The 24,756-nt window shown below is 39.1% G+C and overlaps 1 protein-coding gene across 3 annotated transcripts in view; it reads left to right on the forward strand.

The window, feature by feature from the left end:
* Nucleotides 1-24,756, forward strand: part of LOC101167031 (contactin-4-like) — a 204,682-nt gene that overhangs the window by 125,042 nt on the left and 54,884 nt on the right. For all 3 annotated transcript variants that reach the window (XM_023955100.1, XM_023955099.1, XM_023955101.1), the window contains 3 exons: nucleotides 9,120-9,259; nucleotides 15,825-15,954; nucleotides 20,702-20,852. In XM_023955100.1, coding sequence (XP_023810868.1) covers nucleotides 9,120-9,259; nucleotides 15,825-15,954; nucleotides 20,702-20,852 — 421 coding nt within the window. The remainder of the gene's footprint in view (nucleotides 1-9,119; nucleotides 9,260-15,824; nucleotides 15,955-20,701; nucleotides 20,853-24,756) is intronic.

A 24,756-nucleotide genomic window follows, 5' to 3' on the forward strand; every position in this document is an offset into this window, starting at 1 on the left:
GTAGATTTCCCCACACACCATCTCCAGAGCCTTGTTCTTTATGTTTTTTCCCCGCTCCGGAGCATGCTGTGTCAGCTGTCACAAATAACTCGTTCTGGGCTTTAAACATTTTGCCTGGATGCTCGAAGAGCCACGCTGGGACCCGCCGAGGCCTTATTTGTCCTTCCTTCTCGTTTTTTGACATCTTCTGTCATTCTCTCTCATCGCTCCCCTGCAGGCAGGTGATAAAAATCAGTAATCTTGCTCTGAACTCCCTTTGAATTAAGCCGTCGAGGCCTTCGTCAGCAGTGTAAGCCAATGGGGGTGATCGATAAGGTTGTCTCTTGTACACCTAAGCACGCCGCAGAGGAAAGAGAGCAGCACTTTGGGGCAAAATAGGGAGGAGGAAAAGTCCTACTTTACGGCGCTGCTGAGGCAATTCAGAAAACATTGACAGTTTTTTTGTTTTTTAATGCCAATGTCAATTTCCTAGGCAATAAAGTGGAATTCACACCTAACTTTAGTGGCTGGCTGCATTTAAACAGTTTTTGATCTCTGCAAACGAGAGAAATATTAGAGTGTAAGGCTTTTAGCTTCTTCATTGTTCATCTTCGCACGCCACCTGCCTGTGTATGGAGCAGGCACAAAAAAATCAAATTACCGTATTTTCCGGACTATAAGTCGCCCTTTTTTTCATAGTTTGGCAAGGGGTGCGACTTATACTCCGCAGCGACTTATATTAGAAATAAATTGAAATAAATACATTGTTAACCCTCCTGTTATGTTCATTTGTGAGGAACAGAGATGATGTTCCTGGGTCAATTTGATGTATGAGGTATGTTGAGTGTTAAGAGTATGTTAAGTGACTCAGAGAATCGGCAAACTTTTTTTTACAGTAAGATCTTGAAGGCTAACAACATGATATTCTATTTTCCAATGATTTCATAGATTCAGAAATGCAATAAAAATGACAACTGTTTCTACAAATACAGGATGAAAAGAGAGCATTAGTTGGCCAATGATGCTTCATGAAAAGAATAAATAAATAGGTTTGAGAAAGAATTACAGTGAAATTATGAGATAAACAGTCTGCTATGATTGTGTCATATGAGGTTGTGAAAGTTATTAGTTATTGGTACCAGATTTTGTCAAATAAATTTCCCGTCAAAATGCGACTTATAGTCCAGTGCGACTTATCTGTGTTTTTTTCTACTTTATAATGCATTTTTGGGCTGGTGTGACTTATACTCCGGAGCAACTTATAGTCCGGAAACTAAGGTAAGCCTAATTTAGGTGTAAAATTAGCCAAAACTTCACAATTTCTTTACTTTACATACCGTCTTTTGTGCATTACACAATGCACTAGATTTCATAGTCAGTGAAAGGTCTGTTTTCAAATGTTTGCTTTACAAGACGCATTAGGCGAGATAAGAGTCAACTATGTCAGTAAGTCAGACTTTTTTTTAACTGTGTTCACAGTAACTCTAAGGCTATGTCCGAATTCCCATCCTAATCCCTAACTACTAAAAAACTATATAGTGCAGGACTATGTAGTGCCCTAGAATTTAAAACCAGTTCGGACACCACGCTCACTACATTTTTTTATTTTTTTTACGGCGAATATGAAATCATCGGTTTCACAAAGGTAAAATCTAATTAATATGAGCGTCTTGCGATCATCATTTATGATATAAATTGTTCCAGCGCAATGCCTTGTGGTCTATATTCGCCAATCTAAAGAGAATCTACACACGCTGTTTTTTTTGCAGAGATTTTTGGGAAATTTCTGGGACACTCGATTTTGGAAATGTAGATTCGGACAGCACTACAAAATGGCGAACGGACTATATAATGTGTTATGTCCTGAGTAAGGAAGAAATTCAAACATAGCCTTGAATTTGTTTGTTACGCTATGTGTTAGCCATGTTAGAATGTGCATCAGCATATTCATAACACCCGTTATTGCAAATGCGCTACACGTTAGCCACGTTAGCGTATTTTGCAATAACTGGCACGCTTGTTTGCAGCTTGTTAGAAGAACAGACTGATGGCGCTAAAACAAACGTTACTGTGACTAAGCTAACCCCAATCAAATTAGTAAGACGTAGTAACACCATATAGCATAATGCAGAACCGCTACACATTAGCCGCTTTAGCGTTTTTCGGGTAAAACCCAAACTTTTTGCAAGACATGAATAAACAGACTTATACAGCTAAAAAAAATGTTTCTGTGACTACGCTAACTCTTAAAATTGTGAAAATACACAGCCTGACATTGTTACACATCAGCTGAGTTAGCAAATTTACAATAACACCCAACCTTGTTTACAACTCGTAAGAAAAAAACTAAAACAGACTGACAACTGATTGAGCTCCATGACACTTCTTAGAAGGTTCGACATCAGGAAGCATAACCAGAAAAAATCTACCTATAAGGTGCTTCTGATTATAAGGCGCACTGTTGTATTTAGAAAAAAACTTTAGTCTTTTAAGTGCGCCTCAAAGAGGAAACCACAATGTTTTAGCACATTTATCCTGGAGGGGGGGCTTTCTTTGTCCTTCTGGGAAATCCAAAAGCAAAAAGCTCAGAATTTGAATTAGATCACATTTAAAGGAAAATTTACAATAATAAAAAACCAAAATAACCTAAGTTGTACTGTTAACTAGCAAACAAGAGGCAGCATTAGCCTGTTGAAAATAGCATTTGCTTAGCACTCCTTATTTGGCAATGTTGGCTACTATTAGCAAACCGCAACTTATTGTGTGTTTGTGTCTTTAAGTCACACAAAGAAAGCCACTTCCCGCACAAGTGCTGCTTCTACAGAGGGAATACATTGATTCTAAATAAACTCCCACAAAAGGCCCGTTTTGAGGAGGCATTAGCGTGCTAACGCTAGCATTAGCTACTGTCTTTGGCCGTTAGTGGTTTAGCTGAGCAGAAACCTGCTCAGAAGCAGTCCGTGCTGTTTCCTGTCATGCATGTTCAGGCTAAAAACAGGCTCGCTACCGCTAATGTTTGAACTCCATTCCAGCAGCTGCTTGTAGAAGATTAGCATGACTGCTAGCATTGTAGCAGAGCTGGTATTTTATGTTTGAGGGAGGATTTTTAGTGTTTTTATTTTGGGTGCACATAAAGAGCGATTCTGCAGCACACCGTCGAGCCCTCTCTGTGTTTTGTGTCCAAAGCGCTGATTAGAGGGAGGAACTCTGCCCTGCCTACGCTTTTATGATCACAAGTGTTTTCCTCTTTACTGAACAGAGTGGTTATTGCCGATTTGTGATGGGAAAATGGCTGAAAGGCTAAATCTGCTTTGACGGGCAGGTAAAAGGTTGTTAGTTTAAGCAAGCATTCAGCGTTCGGGAGATATAAAAGCTCAGCTGCTGGTCTGGTCCGCCCTTAAAATAAAAGTCTTAGAGTGCAGGGAAAGAGCAAAAAAAACCCTCTTGAATCAAACATCTAACATCAAACATCTTGACCTTATTTATTTATTTAAACTTTTTTCTTTCATTAAAATAAACTGTTTATATATTTAGTTTTTTATTTATTTACTCAGTTCTTTCCCTAGATTAAAAACCAAAAAAGCCACATCTGGTCTGCTTGAAAGCTTGGAAATGTTACTTTTTTTTTTTGTGTGCAAATAAACTGTGATTTTCTCAGAGTGCTGAGAGCAGCAGGGGAAAAATATCTGCCATAAGCGCAAATCTGGCACAAAATGTGTAAAACGTCATGTTGGTAAACCTGCTGCTGTGAAGAGATGGAGGCACTTAAGAACACACAATAGTCAGAGGACAAGTGGGAATCGCCAGTTTTCCCTTTTAATGTCTTGTTCCCCGTTCCATTCGGGGCTCGTTCACACCCCTTCACATGATTGACTCTTGGAAGGGCTTTATTTTTTTGGCTGTTTGGCCCAATTCCGTCTTTAGTTTCATACGTGTGAGAGCAAAGCAAATAAAGGTGTGAAATTTATCACCATTTCCACCCATTTGGACAAAGTTCTCTCTACTCTCCCAGCATGAAAGCTACTCAACTACATGCCAGGAAAAGAGTGATATGGAATTGATTTTAAATAACATTAAATACTCCAAACCTTTTTGGCTGTAAATGTCTCTGTTGTGACATACAAAGGAAAAGGAAAGTGCATTTTTGACATAGTCATACTTTATGACTCTGTGAAGCAACTTCTATGTAGATTATTATCAGTTTAAAGACCGACTCCATCATATTTTGATCGTAGAAGTGTTCCTAGTGGTCTTTTGATTTGAAATGGTTTATTTTAAGCAATCAAATAAGTATAATACAAAAAAACAAAACAATCATCAGTTATACATTCATACAATGACGTATCAAACTTAGGATATGTAGACACATTAATAAATATTGCTTGAAAGGGAGTGGAAGGAAGTGAATTTATAAAATCCCACCCCTGTTATACCGTAACCATTTTATTACATGATTTATCAATATCCGGTTCCTAGCTTTTATCAGACAGAATTAAGAATCCTGAAATATCAATAAAGCACATGAGAAAGATGAATTACTTAATTATTATGTAAAAATAACTATTTTAGAAATCAACATGGCAAATGCAGATCAGTTTTTCAAAATAAATGCATGTTATGTTACTCATAAAAGTCATTTATATGATTAATAAAAATAAAACTATATCAGTAAAATAGACAAAACACTGTTTCCAAAATTTTCTTAGCAAAATTTGATCAAGTATCAAAAGTTAAAATACGTGCAAAATTATGTTACATTAAGAAAAATCATGAATCAATTTTTCAATTTTTGGAACAAGTGAAGTAATATCATTAGAAAATCAATTTAACAATTTTCATTAATTGATTAATCATTTATTTTATTATTTTTATTTTATTTTTTATAATAAGGTAATGCTGTAAAGTCAAATAAAAAATGGTCTATATTCTGTCCAATGACCAAGGTTGGTATTCCTTCTTCTGCTGATTAACAGCCGGTATTCTGGGTTTAAACAGAGTTTATAGTTCTCTTCGATGTTATGTCTGCAGACATTAGATTGAGGTCCATATCCTTCTTCAGCTGATATCAGCAGTGCTGAAAGTTGAGGTCAAGTTGTCTGCAGGTCAGAACTCTGCTGTAAATCAGGTCACTTCAGACTTTTGGAGAAAGTGATTAATCCAGGCGCCATATTTCTCGAAATTATTTGACTATTTGACTCTTTGATTTATTGGTTCAGACGTCTGTGATCAAACACTTCTCAAAGTCCTTCATGGTGTTCACCACCAGAACCTTGGACCAGTCCAGTGGACCGAGTGGTTTGACGTAAATCCTGCAGCTTTCAACCCAAGTGTTCTCAATCTGCTTATGCTTCCTGAGAAGCCAGCTGGCATGTTTGGCGATTTCAGCATTCCTTCTGGTCAAATGGTCGTTTAGATAAACACCAGAACCCCTCAGATTCCTCCATTGATTCATCAGAGCTAGCTTGTGTTTTTGATTCACAAACCTGATGAGGATCGATGGTTTATCCGTCTCCTTTCTCCTGGGGAGCGGGTGCCAGGTCTCGATGGTATTTAGATCCAGGGAAATCCCTTTAGACGTGAGAAATGATACCACTTGGTGTTCCAAAGACTCTCCCTCACTCCCAGATTCAGAAGAACTGCTAGCAATGCTAGCGCTATTGGCATTAGCAACGCTAACTCCAGCTACATTTAGCATTGCCTGAGGTTTGACCGGTATTCCAGGGAAAATGACATTATTTTTCCTTAGTTGTTGTTCCACATCGTCCAGTTTTTCTCCAGAATGTCACCCCGGTTATCTTTTTGCTCGTTTTGAGCTCGGAATCCTCGTAAGTCTTCCATTAGCTCCATGTGAGGAGTTAGCTTAGCGGTCACTAGCTTTGATATCTTCAAAAAGCTTTTTAAGGTCTTCGTAGTCCTGGTTTTTCTTAGGGGCCATTGTCAGCTCTCTTTTTTTTTGAGAAAATCAATTTTTAAGTCACTTGAAGATAATTGTTGAGCCGCCGTGAGCCACACGCATCCGTGCTGTTGTTTAATGATTAATCTGCTGTTTTTAGCCCAAATCACCATACCTGTGTCATTTTCTAGGACATAGTTTCTGCAGAGTAGCAGTTGTTTATTTTAAATTCACCTCTGAATTGGGTGGGACTGTTGGTGGGAAGTAAACCTATGGTCATTTACCATCATTCCTTTATTTACTTTATTTACACACTCTCCCACTAGCTTATATCCCACACTCATTTTCTGTGACACAAAGTTGACCTTTTTTAAAGGGCCTTTTTCTACTCCTAATTTACCACAGTTTAAATCAGGGGTTTTTAAAGTGCGGCCCAGGCCCAATGCCGGCCCTCTGGAAGACTTTTCGTGGCCCTCAATAAAAGAGAGCCAGAGCAGGTTCCTTTGAGGGAAAACGTTGTGTTGGCGAGAAGAAAAGGCGCTTTCAAGCTAAGTGGACAGTTTTGTCATACCTCATGGGCTGGATAAAGTCATGTGCTTTATTTGTAAGCATGTAAATGCAATGCTCAAATAATTCAAAATAAATTGTCACTGTGTTACAAATCATAAAAGCTATGACAAATTTACCGGCAAGGAGCGCAACGATAAACTTCAAGAAAACAATGAGGCTCTGCTGCACAGCAGATGTTTACAAAAGTGGCCAAATCCAGTGAAGCTGTGACAGAAGCTAGCTACGTTGTGGCTTTGGAAATGGCCCGGCGTAGCAAGCCCTTCAGTGACGGGGAAAAACAATGTATGCTGAAAGTAGCTGACATTGTTTGTCCAGAGCAAAAGAAAGTCTGTCAAATGATACAATTACTAGACAAGTAGAAGATCTGGGCAGCAACCTCCGAATTATAGGGCTCATCAAGCGAGACAAGAGTCAGAGAAAAGTCAGTCACACTATTGCCACAGAAGCTACCATATTCATAATAACCTAGCTGTAACTCCCTACCCTTGTTTTAACTCATAAAAACATGATATTGCTAAAACAAATGTGACCGTGACTACCCTAACTCGTAACCTTGTTGGTAACACGTTTATACAAACACTATCATTGCTACACATTGGCAACATCAAAAACATTAGCCACGTTAGCATTTTCACTATACCTGTGACCCCTAACCTTATTTGCTACACATGAAAAAAACAAACTAATACCGCTAAAATAAACGTTATTGTTACTAAGATAACTTCCAATCTTGTTAGTAGCACTCGTTAGTAACACTTGTTTGTAACACAAAAAAAACACAGTCCGACACTGCTATATGTTAGCCACATTAGAAATATTAGCCGCGTTAGCGTATTCACAATGCCTGTAACTTCCAAGCTTGTTTGCAACTCATAAAAATAGAAACTGATACCACTAAAAGAAACGATACTGTGAAACTTATTAGCAGGAAATAAAAAAAAATCCCTTCTACGTGTTAGCTGGCTTAACATATTCACAATAACATCCAACTTGCAAGCAGCAGATTTACTATTTATGCGGCTCTGAAGCTCAAAACATATACATTGTCTATAAAAGCCTTCCTTTGGTTGATGTGATAAGCCGCGGAAGCCAAAGAGAGAGGTTTGTTTCGCTACCCTTTTATTTCCACGTCTTCCTGCAGATTTACAGCTGCATTATCTTAGGGTGATTTTACTGATAAGAGGGGGGGGGGTTTAAATCCCATCTTTTCTTCGGCTTTAGCTGCTTGACATCGGGCCTGATTGTTTGCACTCCGGGCTCGCCGCAGCCTGAGATGGGCTGCCTGCTTTCATTTGGCGAGCCTCGTCCGAGGGTTGAGGCAGCAGGTGAAGTGACAGACTGAGGCTGCTTGGCAGTGAAAGCGCGGTACAAAAAGTTCAGTTTTTTGCCAATTTCAAAAGATACAGCCAGGCTTCTGTGAACTCTTTGCAAACTATGAGATGCAGATCTACAAAGAAATCTGTTTTGAACTAGACATCTGCAACCCCCAACGCTCATTCATCACCCCTCTTTGTTTTGGCCTTTTGCTTGTGGAGGAACCACACATTCTCTACAGCAAAGTCTGGAAGATTTGTAGCTACTGGAATTCTTTGTGTTTCCCTTCCCGAACATTGTTCGGCGAGAGCTAATTAGTGCAAGATGTTAGTGAAAAAGCCTCCACTAAAGGTCAGTCCTTGAGAGTGACATTACTTAAGGTTTTTAGATTGGAAACGTACAGCCGTGGTCGTCTTCCTTGTTCCGCCGCTGGCCGCGTGTGATATGGGACGGCTGAGGGTTTGACCTACACATCAAGGGGAATGTGGAGGGCGCCTCACATCAAGGTCTCTGTAGATCTGGTTTTATGTACCTCTTTCTCAGGGTTTGATCATTTACTTGACTTGACTTACTCAAATGACAGAAGGAGGATCAATTCCATTCCTGTGTAATTATACCATCATTTACAAAGGTTTCATTAAATGTGGTCCTGTTGTGGGACCGTTGATGGAGCTATCATTTTTCCCTTTAAAAAACACCTGACATTAAACTTTCAGAGATGTGTGCTGAACCTGACTTTGAAAACGTGTCTCTAAAAAGTCCCTCAAACTGTTTTGTATGATCTTCTTTTCTGTGATGCCTGTATGATGTTTTGATCTACTCACAAAAATTCAACTACTGCTTTAGCCGCAACTGCTATTATAGGTGGATACAGGCTGTCCGTGAACGTGAAATGGGCAAACCTTTCACGATGCACGCAGGTCACACACAGGTCTCAACCCCATAGAAAATCTTTGGAGGGAGTTTGTGAAGACTTACAGAAAACATTTGACTGCTGTCATCGCCAACAAAGGGTATATAACCAATTATTGAGTTGAACTTTTGTTATTGACCAAATACTTATTTTCCACCACACTTTACAAATAAATTCTTTAAAATTCAGTGTGATTTTCTGGATCTTTGTTCCCATTTAGTGTCTCATAGTTGAGGTACACCTATGATGGAAATGACAGGCTTACCTCATCTTTTTAAGAGGGAGAATTTACACAATTGGTAGCTGACTAAATGCTTTTTTTGCCCCACTGTAAGTATACACCATAAACCATCTGAAAGTTGAATTACAAGAACTAAATAGATCAAATTTACCTGACATTGACTGAAGTGCCAACAGTCTCACTCATTGTGCCTCCCATTGTTTCTCCAGCGCCTCCTCATCTCATCGAGAAGCCCCAAGACGTCCAGAAGCTCATAGACGACTCACTGGTGTGGGAATGCAAAGCTACCGGGAAGCCCAAGCCTTCCTATAGGTGGATGAAGAACGGAGAGAACCTGGAGTCCACGGAGGTGAATCTGCTGCATGAAAGCCCCTCCTGTTGAGTTTAGCATCGTCTACCACCCTGGAACGTTGATCTCCAAAAGCTAGAGACTTGGATCAGCGTTGGGTTACCGTGTGTAGTGTGGCTTAAATATCTAAAGATGACCTTAATACATTTGGCAGCAAGTTTTCAAGAAAAGATGTGGCCCAAATGCTCCAAACAAACCCACCTTATGCACATTTACTACCAGTTGAGCCACTGAGGGGCCGGAGAAGGTTTTCGAGTCAGCTGGAGTTTCAGTATCTACATAAAGACCTGCTTTCAGCACAAACCTCCTGATGCCATCCACAGCCCTTCACAAGTGTTTCTAGTAAACCAAAACAAATGAAAGTCAAAGTTTCTGCTTGAATCCATCATATCCTACTTTCATTTTAGCTTTTGTCCTTCTTTCATCATACACTTCACTTTACCTCTGAGGTATGAGAAATAAGATTTCTTTATTTTGGCCAAAGTTTCTGCATCCTATCTTTAACACCAAATATTTAGCTCCAGCGTTGACGTTCTTGGGATTCCCATGATTCTTCAACCGTTTAACGTAAACCAGCTGATTCTGAAGTAGAGAAAAGCAACTTTGCACTGATATCGCTTGTGCTATCTTATGGGGTCAAAATGACCCCACACATTGACGTGTTATCCCTACCATGACAAAGGTGAAGAGGATTTCATGTAATTCAGGGAAACCAGTGAAGATCAAGAATCATTGAAGCAAAAAGGTTCAGCGCACTGTCTAGTGGGGTCCATAAGACCTTGGAGGCACGTTAACGTTGGGAGTGGGGTCATCTGGACCCCACAAGATAGTACAAGGGATATGCAACGATTTACATCAGTGAAGTGTTTACGCGATCAACGGAAACCAGCTGATTCCGACATGTACAAAAGCTTCTTCTTTTTGCATCAGGAATGTTGAAATTACGATTATTGTGTAAACAGTCAAGAGTTATGGCAGTCCAAAAAGTATGTTATTTTGCCGTCGCCGACGACATCTCAGGAGTTAAATAGTCAAGTTATAACAGTAAGGATTAAAGTTATTTTGATCTTTTTCCTGTAGTTTTTCTCAACACTTCATGTTCTAATTGTTGACAAAAATTAGCTTTGTTAAAAGACGTAGCGATTAAAAAAGTTTTCTGTCAAAACTAGATTCAACCTACATTGAATACTCCATCTAATGTCAAAACTCCTGACTTTACTAACTTTATTGACTTTTTCCACGAGATAGCAAATACAGATCTGAACAGATGTGTAATTAATCAATTTTTAAAACTCTTTATTTAACGCCTTAAAACTGGAGCTGTTGCTTTGATCTACCGTAAGCCTTTTAATGTTTTCACAATTAATCACATTCCGATGTATTCTTAAATGGAGAAAATTGGCTTCCGATATTGGTGCAAAGCCACTTTTCTCCACATCAGAATCAGCTGATTAACATTGTTTCCGCAAACACTTCCTTTCTTTAAACTGTTACATATGAACGCAAACCTGCTCTTCCATGCTTCGGAATTAGTTTAAATTTTATCAATTGCGTCAACACTCGCATAGCAATAGTAGTAATGCTTTTTAAGCTAATTTTTTTAAAAGTATCCGAGTTTTCATCATCAAAACAAAGTGGATTCATAGTCTTCGGAAAATGTTCTTATTTAAACATTTGGGAGGAAATATAGACATAGCCAGTGATTGTCATTGTTGTCACGGCAACAGTCGCAGCGCCTGCTTAGCCTCAGCTACGTCCAATAACGCCCCGGCGTGCTAAGACATCCCTCTGATGTCCGCGTGCGCGTCGTCATTATAGAGGGATGCGCGGCGTACACGGGTGAGCGGGTTTCTCAGCATAAGGTGCTTCGGTGTTTGAAATGCCAGCATTAACCACGGCGGCTTAATGAGTGGAAGAGGGAAAAGGTCAGCACGGGGAGAAGCAGCAGGACGACGGGCCACCATTTGTTGTTATTTATTGCTGCGAATCGATGGAGGTCCTTCTGGCGGTGCAGCGCAGCACTTTGCAGTTTCTTACATTTAGAACACAATAATTTGTTTGTTTCCATTTGATTTACAAGAATGGACTTTTATTTTGAAAATGAGAGATTTCAGCTTTCCTGGAGTTGTTTTTTTGTGTGTTCTTGCTCTAAAGGAAAGTGTCTTCAGGATTTAAGCTGACTGTGTAATTAAGGGGAAACTCTGCTGTGAAACCAGATTCAGGCCATGCAGAGCACTAAGGCAGCGGCGTACAGATGGATTACTGTAGAGCACTCGAAGTAAAGTTCTGCTTTTTAAAGATCTGAAAGAAAACATCTGAGAGTTTGAGGAGAGAATGGGATGTTTTTTTTTTTCTTTTTATGGAGATCCGCCTCATTCTGCAGCTGAAAGTTCCTGCTTTTCCAATCCTTCACTGGATTAAATCCCGTTTTTGTTCCAAAGCCACTTATGAGCTCAGATCTCAGGTTCTTCTTAGTCTGGCAACAAAGTAATGAATACAAACGAGCACGCACAGCAGATTTGTCTTACCGTTCTAATCGGGTAAGCTCTAATAAATTGTCCTGCACTGCAAAAAAAAAGGCCTTGTAGAAATAAGTCCCAAAAATGCTTAAAATGAGAAAATTTACCTTAAATAAGCAACAAAAAAAAGTTTCTGTGCTGTGACCTGTTTATTTGTGTTTGTGGCAATGCAGAAAATGTGCTACATCCAGAGTTTTTCAATAAATAAGATGCCCCTGTTCTGAGTTTTGAGGTTTGCTTTTGCTTGATGTTTGTGATGGTGAAGCTGCAGAGGCAGGCAGGGACCGTCAACAAAGTACACAAAAACACCCCCAAAACAATAGCAACTTCATCACAAATAATGTCAAAAACATCCCAACTACTACAACTGTTGTCGTTCTAAAAAAATAATAGTGAAAAACAGAAAAAAAGGGGTTAAAAAAAACATTTTAAGAATATCTTGAAAGACAGACTGCGAGACCACACCCACTACCTGAGCGTCCAGCTGGTGACCTTAGGACGTCGCTGCTTTGTGCCCAACATTGTCATGGGGTGGAACTGACTCACAAACAATAGTAAACAGTTCATTGCTGTCAATATTTAATAATTCTTCAACGTTTTGCTCTGTGAAGCTTTGTGACTTTTCGACTTTTATTTGCAGCTCATCTTCTAGTTTTCCTGAGCAGATGAGGTCAGAGCCCAGTGGATTCTTTGTTTTTGTAGTTCTTAAGAATATTAGAACGAAAATTATGGAGATCACAAGTTTTTAGTTGTTATTGAGTGCAAAAAGCTTTCATAGCTGCAAGACTGGTAGCAAAAAAAACAAAAACAAAAAAACAGATCAAATTAGAAGGAAAGGGGGCGGGGCAACACTTGGTTGGTACTGTGTGTACGTAGATTAAAAAAAAACGGTCCTACAAACTTTTCTAGCTACTTGAACGTTTTGAACACAGAAGCTCAAAAGTTGCATTTCCAGACCTTTACATGGACTTTCCAATGAAAGTGGTCCGTTGATGGCGGGTTGCACGTTCAAGCGCCTTTGGCACCGCTGCGTCACACTCAAATCAGCATGTTATCTCATTTTTGTTTAAGCACCTCGACCATTTCAAAAGTTTAGCCCCGGATAAAATCCAAACAGTCCCCATCACCACTCATGGATGCAGAGAGTCACAGGACGTCGGCATGGTTTCCTGACACTCTCAGCATTTAGAAGCTGAAAACAAAAAACCTGATGCATCTCTGGATTACTGACTTGGAAGAGTTTTGGGACCAAAATGAGCTCCTTGATCCCTGTGATGAGCAACCCCTCCACAACAAGACCCCCGCTCAGTGACTCGCCATCTGCCTGCAGCCGACTTCCTCACAGCTTCAGCCAGGCTGGGAATCTGCCACAGTTCCTCCAAATATTTCAACCAAAACGTCCATCTTTATGAATTCAAGTGTGACTTATTCTGGTCATATAGATGTTTTTCCTCAAATAAACTTCCTCATGAAACAATGAAATCCCTGTATTTTCCTCACTTGTAGGAAGGGGGCCATTTTTTTCCCTCCTCAAACCTTCACCTTCCTGTTGCTGGCAATGACATTGCCAATCAGTATTGCTCAGCAGAAGGTGTGCAGATGGTCCCCCCAGGTCCCCCGCATGAGAAACTGCTGATATGAGTGGAACGTCATGGTTAATTAATAGCAGCTGTAAAATAGGAGAGCGGCCCGAGCGCAGACTGATATATGCCACCATTTGCCTCCCTCGCCAGAAGGGCTATTTCGTCGTGTGCGTCCGGAGACGCGTGGAAGCTCAGGCGCTCCGCTTTTCTGGTGACGCCGCCTTCATCCGCCGAGGCCGCAGCTCAGATGCGCTTGTGATGGGATATAGAGGGGATGGAGGGAAACTGACGGCGTTTTGGGAGGCGGAAGTGGACACAAAGATGCACGACTGCCACTATGGAGCGGTGACGCAAGAACCTGATCTGGAGGAGGCTCAGACTCAGATGATGCAAGGATCCTGCTGAGTTTTAGCCTAGCACACACGTTTCCTAAAACTATCTATATACTCTGGGTTTAGCAACTCATTGTTCTGTATTTTGATTTTACTGGATTTTACCAAGATAGTTCAGGTTTTTTCTTAATAAATGTAATATTTTTAGCACAAAACCTATTTTGAGCTCATTCTTGTCTTGAGATTACATGAATTCCAGATTAACATGATACTGAACTGAACAAAGCAGATATAGAACACTTTCCAAAATGTTTGAACTAACATAAATTTGTCTTTAGGTGGAAAGCTGAGATATTAATGTAAAGAGTTGCATGGATGAGTAACACCTTGCTAGCGTAAACTAACTTAAAGTTAGTTTTACTAAAGTAAATTAAACTAACTTAGTTAGTTTTACTAAAATAAATTAAACTAACTTAGTTAGTTTTACTAAAGTAAATTAAACTAACTTAGTTAGTTTTACTAAAGTAAATGAAACTAACTTAGTTAGTTTTACTAAAATAAATTAAACTAACTTAGTTAGTTTTACTAAAGTAAATTAAACTAACTTAGTTAGTTTTACTAAAGTAAATGAAACTAACTTAGTTAGTTTTACAGATGTACATTTAACTAACATAAAATTAGTTTTGCTGATGTAAAGTTATATAACATAAAGTTAGTTTTACCAAATAAAGTTAACTGACTTAGTTAGTTTTGCTGATGTAAAGTTAACTAACATAAAGTTAGTTTTACCAAATAAAGTTAACTGACTTAGTTAGTTTTACAGATGTAAAGTTAACTAACATAAAGTCAGTTTTACTAAAGTACAATGATGCCAGAATGGGTTTCTGGCTAAGTCTCTGGAGTTAAAATGAACTATTTACTGAGGTTGAATGACTTTGTTTTTATTTAAAACATCCTAAAAATAAGAGATTTTTCCTTTAAAAAAACGAAACAAATCTGGCAACATGAAAAACACAAATTACGAAAGTAGGATTTTATTTGTTTTATTTCAAGCTATTTTTTAAAATACTTTTCTGTTGGCAGATTTTTTTTTTCTTATAAACTCATTACAAAGTTCACATTTGCATTTGTTGTGTCAATTTCTTCTCCACATCATCGCCGTGGCAACACTTCATGGTCGCACTCCAATCCCATTTTGTTCTATTGTAAAAGCCTTCCCATTGGTCTTCAAAATGTGATTATGCTGTTTTAGCTCAAATTTAAAAGAAACTGTCGTTTTCTTGGCCAAAGTTTCTGCAGAGCGACAGGAGCTCATTAGAAATTCATCTCAGAAAGAAAAATAAATAAATTCATCACCGAGCTGTGGCATAGAACAAGCCCGCCCCTCTCCCCCTCTCTATTGCTGAGCTTGTAGCCCGCCTAGCGTATTTTCTTCATAATCAACATGATCTATTTCAAAAAAATGTGCCTACTCCTGATTCACATTGATTTAAATAATAAAAAATACTTAGAAATGCAGTTTTTAACTTAATTTTCTTTAAATATGTCCTCCATCTTCAGAAAAATGTCAGAAGAACATGGCAAAAATCCCATTTTCATCAGATTGGGTCTTTATTTAATTGAAGTTGAGGACTTTGAATGCAGTTGTGTGTTTTTTTTTTCCTCCCATGCTGCATTGCAGTTTCCTGGTTTGCTGTGATTTACCTGTGGGTTTTTAGCGGGCTGTAGTCCAGGCAGACGAACAGCAGGCGCAGCTCTTGCACGTACGCGCCGCTTTGTATGTACACTGCGTTCCTGGAGTTCCTCAGAAGCAATCTTCAGATGTTATGATATTCCTGCACCTCGTGTCCCCTCCCCTCGCTGAAGGGGAAACGGGCCCGGCGGTGCGGGTGCAGATATAAATAGGGCACGGTTTTATTTCACTCTCATAAACATGTAGATTGATTAGGGTCATTTTCTGCTAGCCTGCCTCCATCCACCCAAGCCTTTCCCTCCATTAGTGATGAAAACCTAGATTTATTGCCACGTGTGTCACTTCTGCACTATAATTCATGTCGGGCTGTTTTCATGCAGATGAGCTGCAGGGCGGTGGGGAGGAAAGTTTTAAAGGCGCGTGTCTCTGTGTCCACAGGAGCGCATACAGGTTGCAAATGGGGTTCTGTCTATCAGCCGCCTGACCCTGTCTGACACGGGGATGTACCAGTGTGTGGCGGGGAACAAGCACGGCGAGGTCTACTCCAACGCCGAGCTCAGAGTCATCGGTAAGGAGCTCACTGCAAAGAGACGAGGCCTAAAAGTAGGAAAAGAACACTCACCTGAGACGAAAATAACTAGAAAGTAGCACAATTATCTCTACACTCTGCAAGTAATTTACAAGAAATCTTTTAAAATATCAACATCTAGATAAAAGGTTTTATACAACCATTCAGAAAAGGCAACATAAGCTAAAAAGCTGTTGGAATAACTTAAGATTGAATGTTAAACAGCTGAATAATACATGTGATTTTTGCTATTTCTAAGCATTTTTTTTGTTTGTTTTTCTGTACAAATCACAATGAGACGACTATTGTTGTAATATTGGGCTATATAAATCAAATTGAATTGAAAAATGGAATTATGTTCTGTATTTTCCACACCATTGGGTGCACCATCAATGATTGATCTATTTTAGAACTTATGTCGTCTATAAGGAACACCGAACCATAAGGCGCATTAGGCGACTCAAGAGTCAGAAATAAATCTTTAACTGTGTTCACAACAATTTTAGAACTTGTCTGGGACACGCTACACATTAGAAGCGTTAGCCGCGTTAGCGTTTTTACAATACTCCCAGCCTTGTTTGCAACTCGGAAAAAAAAGAGAGACTGATACCGCTAAAACAACTGTCAACTCGTAAGGATAAAAAAAATAAAATAAAACAACACCGCTACATGTTACCCGCATTAACAACACACTACCTGGTTTGCAACACGTAAAAAAACATACTGATTAGGCTAAAACAAGCACTATGCTAAGTCCTTATCTCATTACTTACATGTAAAAAAACACCGCCTGACACTGCTACAATTTAGTCGTGCTAGCGTATTTACAAAAACATCCCAACTTGTTTGCAGCTTTTAAAAAAGGACTGTTAAGGCTAAGACGCTAACGCTTAACTTGCTAGTAACGGGGGAAAAAAATACCGTCCGACTCTGCTGCACGTCACCTAACCCAACCTAGTTTGCAATACAAGAAAAACAGAAAAATGGACTGATTATGTTGAAACAAACGTTACTGTGACTACACTAACTCCCAATCTTGTTAGTAACACGTAAAAACACACAGCCTGACACTGCTACACGTTAGCCACATTAGTGTATATAACAATAACGCTTAGACTTGTTTGTAAAAACAGACTTTCTCAGAACGCTTTCTCAAAGCACCTTTACCTCAAAATCCCTTCGACATCAGTAAGCACAACTAGAACAACTAGAAAACATCCATATATAACGCACACTATTGTGTTTTTGTTTTTGTTTGATTAAGCCTTTTAAGTAGGGCTAAGACGATAAAATCTTTAAATCCATCCATAAAAGTAGAGATCGATCTTTAATATCCTTTTCCTGTGACTTAACGCATAACAGCAGTAAAGCCAAACTCCGCTAGCTTGATGCTAACGTATAATGGAATTTCCCTGGGAACGGCTAATGCTAACACTCTTTTGACTTAAACACACAGTGCGGACTAAACAAACAGCTTTATATACTCACAGCCATCAATTTTCCAAACTCTATTAAAGAAAAATGTATTTAAAAGTAAATATTTGTGGTCTGAAGCACCATTTTTTGCTCAAATCCTCTTGAATAAAGATCATGCTGTAGCATGAACTCCATCTATTGGTCGAACTGAAACGCTCTCCAGGAGAGGCAGAACAATTATTTCATAATATGAGCAAGTTTAGAGTCTTTACAATGTTAATGATCTGCACATTTTTGTTGGAGCTTCTCCATTGAGAAACCATGGAACACTGTACGGTGTTAACAATCTTATTGGTTTATTATTTTACTAATGAATTTTACAATTCAGGTCATTATACATACCTTCAAAACATATATAGATTAAAAATGTATTTCTATACAAATGTGTCTAAATGTGCAAGTCATGTAAATTCAAAATCGAGTTGAGTAGATTGAAAGAATTGAAAAAAATTGTGAAATGAATAGATTCAGGCTCTGATGAATAAAATAGAATCTGGAAATGATTGGAGATACTCAGCTCTGCTTTTAAATGCACCCTAAAGTGTAGAAACTATGGTTCTAATTGTATTTCATTTTTAACACACTGACAAAACAGACTAGTTCAAGTTGTGGAAATGACTCAGTTAAGAACATAATGGGAACAAAATGACAATACAATTTGAGTACAACTTTAAATCTTCATATTCTTAGAATATAAATCCAAAAGAAAATTTCTAAAAAAAAATGACATTGAATGTCAGTCTAACATGTCAACATTTATTGATATTTAAAATAGAATCTTAATAAATTGATCCAAAATGTCAGTGGTCTTAAATTAAGTTTTTCTATGGTCAGGAGTATAGAGCAAAAGGATTTGGACTCATTTTTCAAATAATGTTCTCATTTCTAGATCCCTAATGAGACTAATAATTTCAAAACTGCTCTGATTTTGAGAGAAGCTTGTAAAGGTGTCGACCAAAGAGAAAAACATTATTTTAAAGGTCTAAAAACCAAGATTTGCAAGGATCAAATAGCTGCACTCGCTCTTCCTCCACCTCCTCTTCTTTCACAGCTGATCAGGTGACCCCCCCGGCCTCTCTCTGATTGGCCACTAATTGAAAAGCATTAATTATGAGTCGAATGTGCTCAACTGACAGTGATGAATGGTGCGCTGCTTGATGAATGGTCCCTCCCCACACACACACACACACATACACACACAGACACACACACACACACCAGCTCTGTCTGTCAATCTCCGCTCCAGCCGGTGGCGGCTTTCATTCTCCGTTAACGCATCTCATCCCGATCGCGTTCCAGACCCGGGGAAGGAGGCCAAGACATGAGATCGTCTCCAATAGAAAAGAAAAAAAGCTCCTCTTTATTAAGTGTGAGGAAGCAGCAGATGGATGTTTGTGAGTAAAGTGGATCAGAAGAGACGACCCCCCCCCACACACACACACAAGATCTCTTCTGACTCATTGCAGCTTTGATGCTGAGTCACTTCAAAGAATTTGTTGAGAATCCGCTTTACAATTTATCAGACTTGATTGTAGACGTAGAAAACTTGTATAAAAGCCAGAAAAAGTCAAATTTGAACTCAAAAACTTGACCTAAAGTTGTCACAAGTCAGTAAAACTGTTTAATTGAACGTGATGACTTGTTTTGAACTTGTGATGCAGGACTTAACTGCAAAAACTAAATCCTAAATCAATACATTCACATCGCCCCCGGCAACGCTCCTTCCACTTCCAATGAAAAGGAAACAAACAAACACCCACCAACGCTTTTAGGGTCTGCAGACCATTTCCACCTTAAAAAAGCACAATTCCATCATCAGGGGGAGAATTACCAAACTGTCTTAAAGGAAGATGACACAAAATAAAATTGTTTTCTTAACAAAATAAAAGCTTCATGCCACTGAATCTGACCTTCTCAAAACTAGTAAAAAAGATAAAATACAAGATGTTTTTCCTGTGTTATAAGTGATCAAATCTGCCAATAGGACAAGCAGAATTTGTCTTGATGAGATTTCATCAAATAAGTTGTGATGTTTTCTCTTTCAAGACTAAATTAAATCTTGAAATGAGCTATAAATGCTCATTTTGCTCAAAAAATAGTTGTATATCTATATATTATGTAGATAGAAAACTATATATATATATATATATATATATATATATATATATATATATATATATATATATATATATAGTTACTAGTAAGTTAGTTATGTCTTATATAGGCCTGCACAATATACCGAAAATTTATCGTTATATCCAGCTCTGCAATATGCATATCGCGAAAGACTGTGAATATCGCAATAAATCATAAACCCAAAATGTGTTAAAACAATGTTATGGCAGCTTGAAGCATTTAACGCATCAAATAAATCACTTTATGTTTTGACCAATCAGATGGACGCTTACCCATTGTTTACCAATCAGATGGAGGCCTATGATGTTAGACGATTGTCACCTATGTCAATGAGGGTCATTTGGAGTATAATTTTTAAACTGTTGCAATGAAATGGGAATGATGTTTTTGGTTATTTTTCTATTTGTTCATATACCGCAAATTATATCGTTATCGCCATATTGATCACTTATATCGCATATCGAAAGTTTTCCTCATATCGTGCAGCCCTAGTCTTATATCAAAAATAAATAAGATATTTAAGCTAGGAAATAACCAGAAGTGTGTATTTTTCCTGGTAGATGTGAGGATGTCCACAAAAAACACGAAAAAACATGTTTCCACCAAAGGTTGCCTTTCAGAATAAAAGTCCACACACTTATAGACATTTATTGTTTGTAACTAAAAAAATCTTTTGTTATTTTTGATTTAAGGCCAACTTCTTACTTGGAAAATGTTTTTTTTTTGTTAAAGTACCTCCTTGTTATCAGATCATACAGCAGTTTAGGAGATCCTCCTCCGCTCTCCACATCGTGAGGAAACCATAGCGGCATTAATCCCACACAACGGCTAACAGCTTTCAGGGATGTCACCGAGCGTAAGCGGTCTCTGGCGCATGCTGTACGGCTGATTATTAGCCCCACAGGGAGCTGGGAGACGTGGAAATAAAAAACCCACGCTGACATTAACATGTCATAAAATAAGATTTATTCGTCCACACCCGAGAAATAACACAGATCTAAGTGGTCGTATGCAAAGTCCTCCGATGTGAAATCTTCTCAATAAAGAAAGCTTTTTTTTTTTCCTTACAGATATCAGAAAAAATGTAGGATTTCTTTTTTAATCAAATATTATGATGTGTTGGTTTCTCCCACAGCTGCTGCCCCCGATTTTTCCCACAATCAGCTGAGGAGCCAGACGATGGTGAAGGTGGGAGGAGACATGCTCGTCGAGTGCAGGCCCAAGATGTCTCCCTGGGGCGTGATCTCCTGGAGGAAGGGCAGCGAGCCGCTGCAGCAGAGTAACAGGTAACGCCCACGACCGGCTCTGCATGCTCAACAGTTACTTCTCACCATTTTGGATTTTTATTTTGATGTCTTTATGGCACGTTTAAGTCAAAGGTGAGAAAAAAGGAGGAGCAAAAGCGACTTTAAAGCTACGTTCACGAGCTCGTTCAAGCAACACTTTCAAAGTAAAGTCTATGTAAATATGCAGTTTGGGCTTCTGCCTTCAAAACTCCATGGCGACACAACTTTTTAAGACTATTTCCTGGCAGTGGACCAATCAGGGACTCCGATTCGTTAGTGACGAATGGATGGCACCCTTTTTAGTTCACAGAAAGGCCAATGGTTCGAAAATTGACCATGGAGGGAAAATTAAAGATTGCGGCCGGACTTCTAACACCAAGTCTTTCATTTATTGGAACAGAGCTGTGAAAGGAAATTCACGGATTCACACCGCTACAAAATTTCGCACCAAGCCTCTTCCACATGTAGGTGGCGGACATGCGCTGATATCGGGTAGCAACAGTCCAGTGTGAACACCGTGGGCTAAATGCATGTTGGAAAATGCTTGTTTAGCATGTTCCTGAATGTCTGTCACATGACCGGTGTGAACGGAGCTCAACAAACTCGTCAGCAGCCATTGAAACCACTTTAACTTGAGCAAATTTCAACCAAATTGTGTTTATGTGACGTTTTTCTGATGAGGGAGGACATATGCACGGAAACTTGAACTTCAATAAACTCTCAATTGCATTTTTGAGTATATTTTTATTTAAATCCCTGTGAGTCAGGAGCAGATGACAGAAAAAAAATGCCATTTGAAAGGATTGTATTTGTTTTGTACAAAAAAAACAAAAATCTTCAATTTATTTCATTGATAGAGCATACAAGCTCCCGCCCTCCCCCTGCTCCTCTTTGCTCCATTTTTGCAGCGAAGAGAGGAAGAGGGGCGGGGCTGCTGCGTGCCAACGGTCCCGCCCACACGACTAAGGCAAACTTCTAATCTGCTCTGCAGAAGCTATATTCTAGAAACCGATACAGGTTTTTTTGATTTGGCTTAAAACAGCAAAATCAGAATACAGAATATGATCAGAGTGGGACGTTAAAGTGTTGCCATGGCGACGATTTAGGCAACATCCACAAAGCAGGGATCAAAATCACCTTTTCCTTCAGTGTTGACATGGGAAAAAGCTTCATGGAGGACGGCCTCTCTGGAGCAAACAAGCGGTTTGTGCTCTGGGAACATCTGGGAACATCTGCTTCCACGGATTCGGACCTCCAAACTTCCATAACAAAGCAGAACTTTCAGGCAGCCGTCTGTTCTGCAAGGGCTGGGAGATCCGAGACCTTTCAAGAACTCTGAGAACATTAATCACTGCTCACGCCACTTCTGCACTCACTGTGGCTCATTTTTAGCCGACTCATCACGCAGCGGATCTGATGCTCAGGTGCTGCAACAACCCGAATGAGAGAAGAAGAAAAATAAAAAACAGTGCAAGACCTTCATCAGCGATCGCTAACGGGGTCCACTGGGTTTTGTTTTTTGTGGAGGCCGAGCAGAGCAGCTGCTGAGGGAACCGAATGTGCCAGCCGAGTACGCACAGCCCCAGGAATCGAACCTTTGACGTTTTTTTTGGGGTCAAATCAGGATCAGCTTGAAGTGAATGAAAAACCCCACTATACTGAAAAAAGTTTAAAACTGGAAAGTACACATTGTACACTTACAGGATACACTACAATTAAAGAGAAATAAAATTGTTAATTTGTAAAAAATTAACAATTGAAAGAAATAATGAAAATTGGATAAAAAAAGAAACTCCAAAGTACGTGTTGTAAACGGAAAGAAAAAAATGACACAATTTCTGCTCCAAAACAGTTTCTGTTGTATTAACGATATATGAGAACTGGACTGAGTGACCCCGCCCCCCTGGCGTTCCAAACAGGAAGTACCTGCTGGCTCAAGGAAGCCAAAATCCCATAAACTTTTATAGAGAAATAAACCGTTTTTATACAGTCGTTATTTGTCAGAGTAAGCATTCCTGCTCTGCTACTTTGTTTTAAACATGTACGTAATGGTTTTCATCTTTTTTCTGTGGTGCGAGTTATTCAAACTGACCAAACCGACGTCGCCTGTTTCCAACATGGCGGCCTCCGTATTGTGAAAAAATGGCGACTGAATTGACCCCCCTCTGGAGTCAGAATGACGTCACCATAACGTCTGTCATACCCCAATGTCAATCATGTCCTGGTAGCCAATGGGCTTAAAGCCCCACCCCCACAGAAAATTACACCCAAACAACAAAAGTCAATAACAGTTTTAGGTTCATAGCTTTTTTATTCAATTTTTAAATGTAAATTTTTATTTTCAAGTTTAAGTACATTCTTTTCAAAAATGTACTTTTGGTTTTTAGATTTTTGTTATATATTTCTTTCAAGTTTACAAAGTGTATTTTAGAGTTTAAAACAGTTTTCAATGTTTTCACACTAACAGCCTTTTTTTTTTTTTAACAAAAATTTATTTAAAGCTGATCTGGAAAATCTTTTTGTCTTTTGGCCGATTTGACTCCAAAAAACAGCCCTAAACGTCGTTTCTGCGGAGGCAGAGGTCACCCTGCGGGCGCCGGCGTGACGGCTCTGACGAGCGGGGTCTTGTGTGCACAGCGTCTTTCTGGGCTTTTGCATATACACAAAGGAGTGTTGGTGCTTGTCAAACAAAGTGGCGCGGGATTTACATAGTGGCTGGGCTGGCGGTGCCCTTCAGTCGCCCTGCGCCGCCTCGATCACGCTCCTCGGCCTCCGCGCGCCACAACATTTGGCTCCGGCGGCCGGTCTTCACAGTCTGGGGTGTCGTGGGGGTGTGGCCATAATCGGCCTGATCGATGGACCCGAGGGGAAGTTTTTAGCGGGAAGTCTTGTCCCAAAAAAAGCAGCGACTGCGTCTCATAGATGATCAGACTTAAAGATCTGCAGCAACAGCATCACTGAAAGCGTCTAAACGTTGCACCGTGAAGGAAATCTGCTCTGAAACCTGCGAGGCTGCTCTGGCTTCCAAAGCAAATTCTGATTTTTAACTCAACCAGTCCCATCATCATGCATCTGATTGAAGGGATATTTTGGGCTCCTTTCTGGGACTTTGTTCTCAGCTTTAAAATGTCAGAGCCTCCAAAAGTGCTGATAGTGGCTCCACTTTTTTTTTTGCTTTTGTTTTAATCTCTCCCTTTTTTGTCTCCCATTATTCTCATTTTGACCTTGACTCGTGTGAAAAAAGGAAGAAAAAAAAAGCTCAGGTGATGATTTTCCTTTTAAAATGACAACATTAAAACAACAAGGAAACATTGATTTGCTCCCATATGTGTTACTTTAGGCTGCACAAACAGCACCTCCTACTGGCCAAAGGGGGAATAACCCCAACACAACTGCAGTTTGCTCTGAGGTGCCTGATATTAACGCAGGTTCAGGTCACATCAGGTCACTCCACCCAGAAAAACTGATTAAAGATCACAAAGACAAATAATAAAAAACATTACATTCTACAAATCTACACAATATTACAGAATTAAAAAACAGAATTTAAAACAAAATTTCAGAAATCAAAATAGAATTTCAGCAAACATACAAAAAATAAAAAAAATAAAACAATATCCCACAAAAAGAAATTCTAGAATTCAAAACAATATTCTAGAAAAATCAAATAAGAATTAAAAATCCCAAAAATGTTAAACACTATTTCAGCAGCTAAAGTAAAAATAGAAAACACATTTCTGATATATATTAAACAAAATAAAAAGAAAATGGTTTGTAAAAATTATTTCCAGTAAAACAAATAGACAGCCTGTATCACTGATTGGATGATTTTTGTTTACCTTTTTTATTTGTCGTAATGATAACTTCCAACTGAAGATGTTTCCTAAATCGTTTGGCCACACCC

Source organism: Oryzias latipes, chromosome 5 (assembly GCF_002234675.1).
Source record: "Oryzias latipes chromosome 5, ASM223467v1".
NCBI lineage: Eukaryota > Metazoa > Chordata > Actinopteri > Beloniformes > Adrianichthyidae > Oryzias > Oryzias latipes.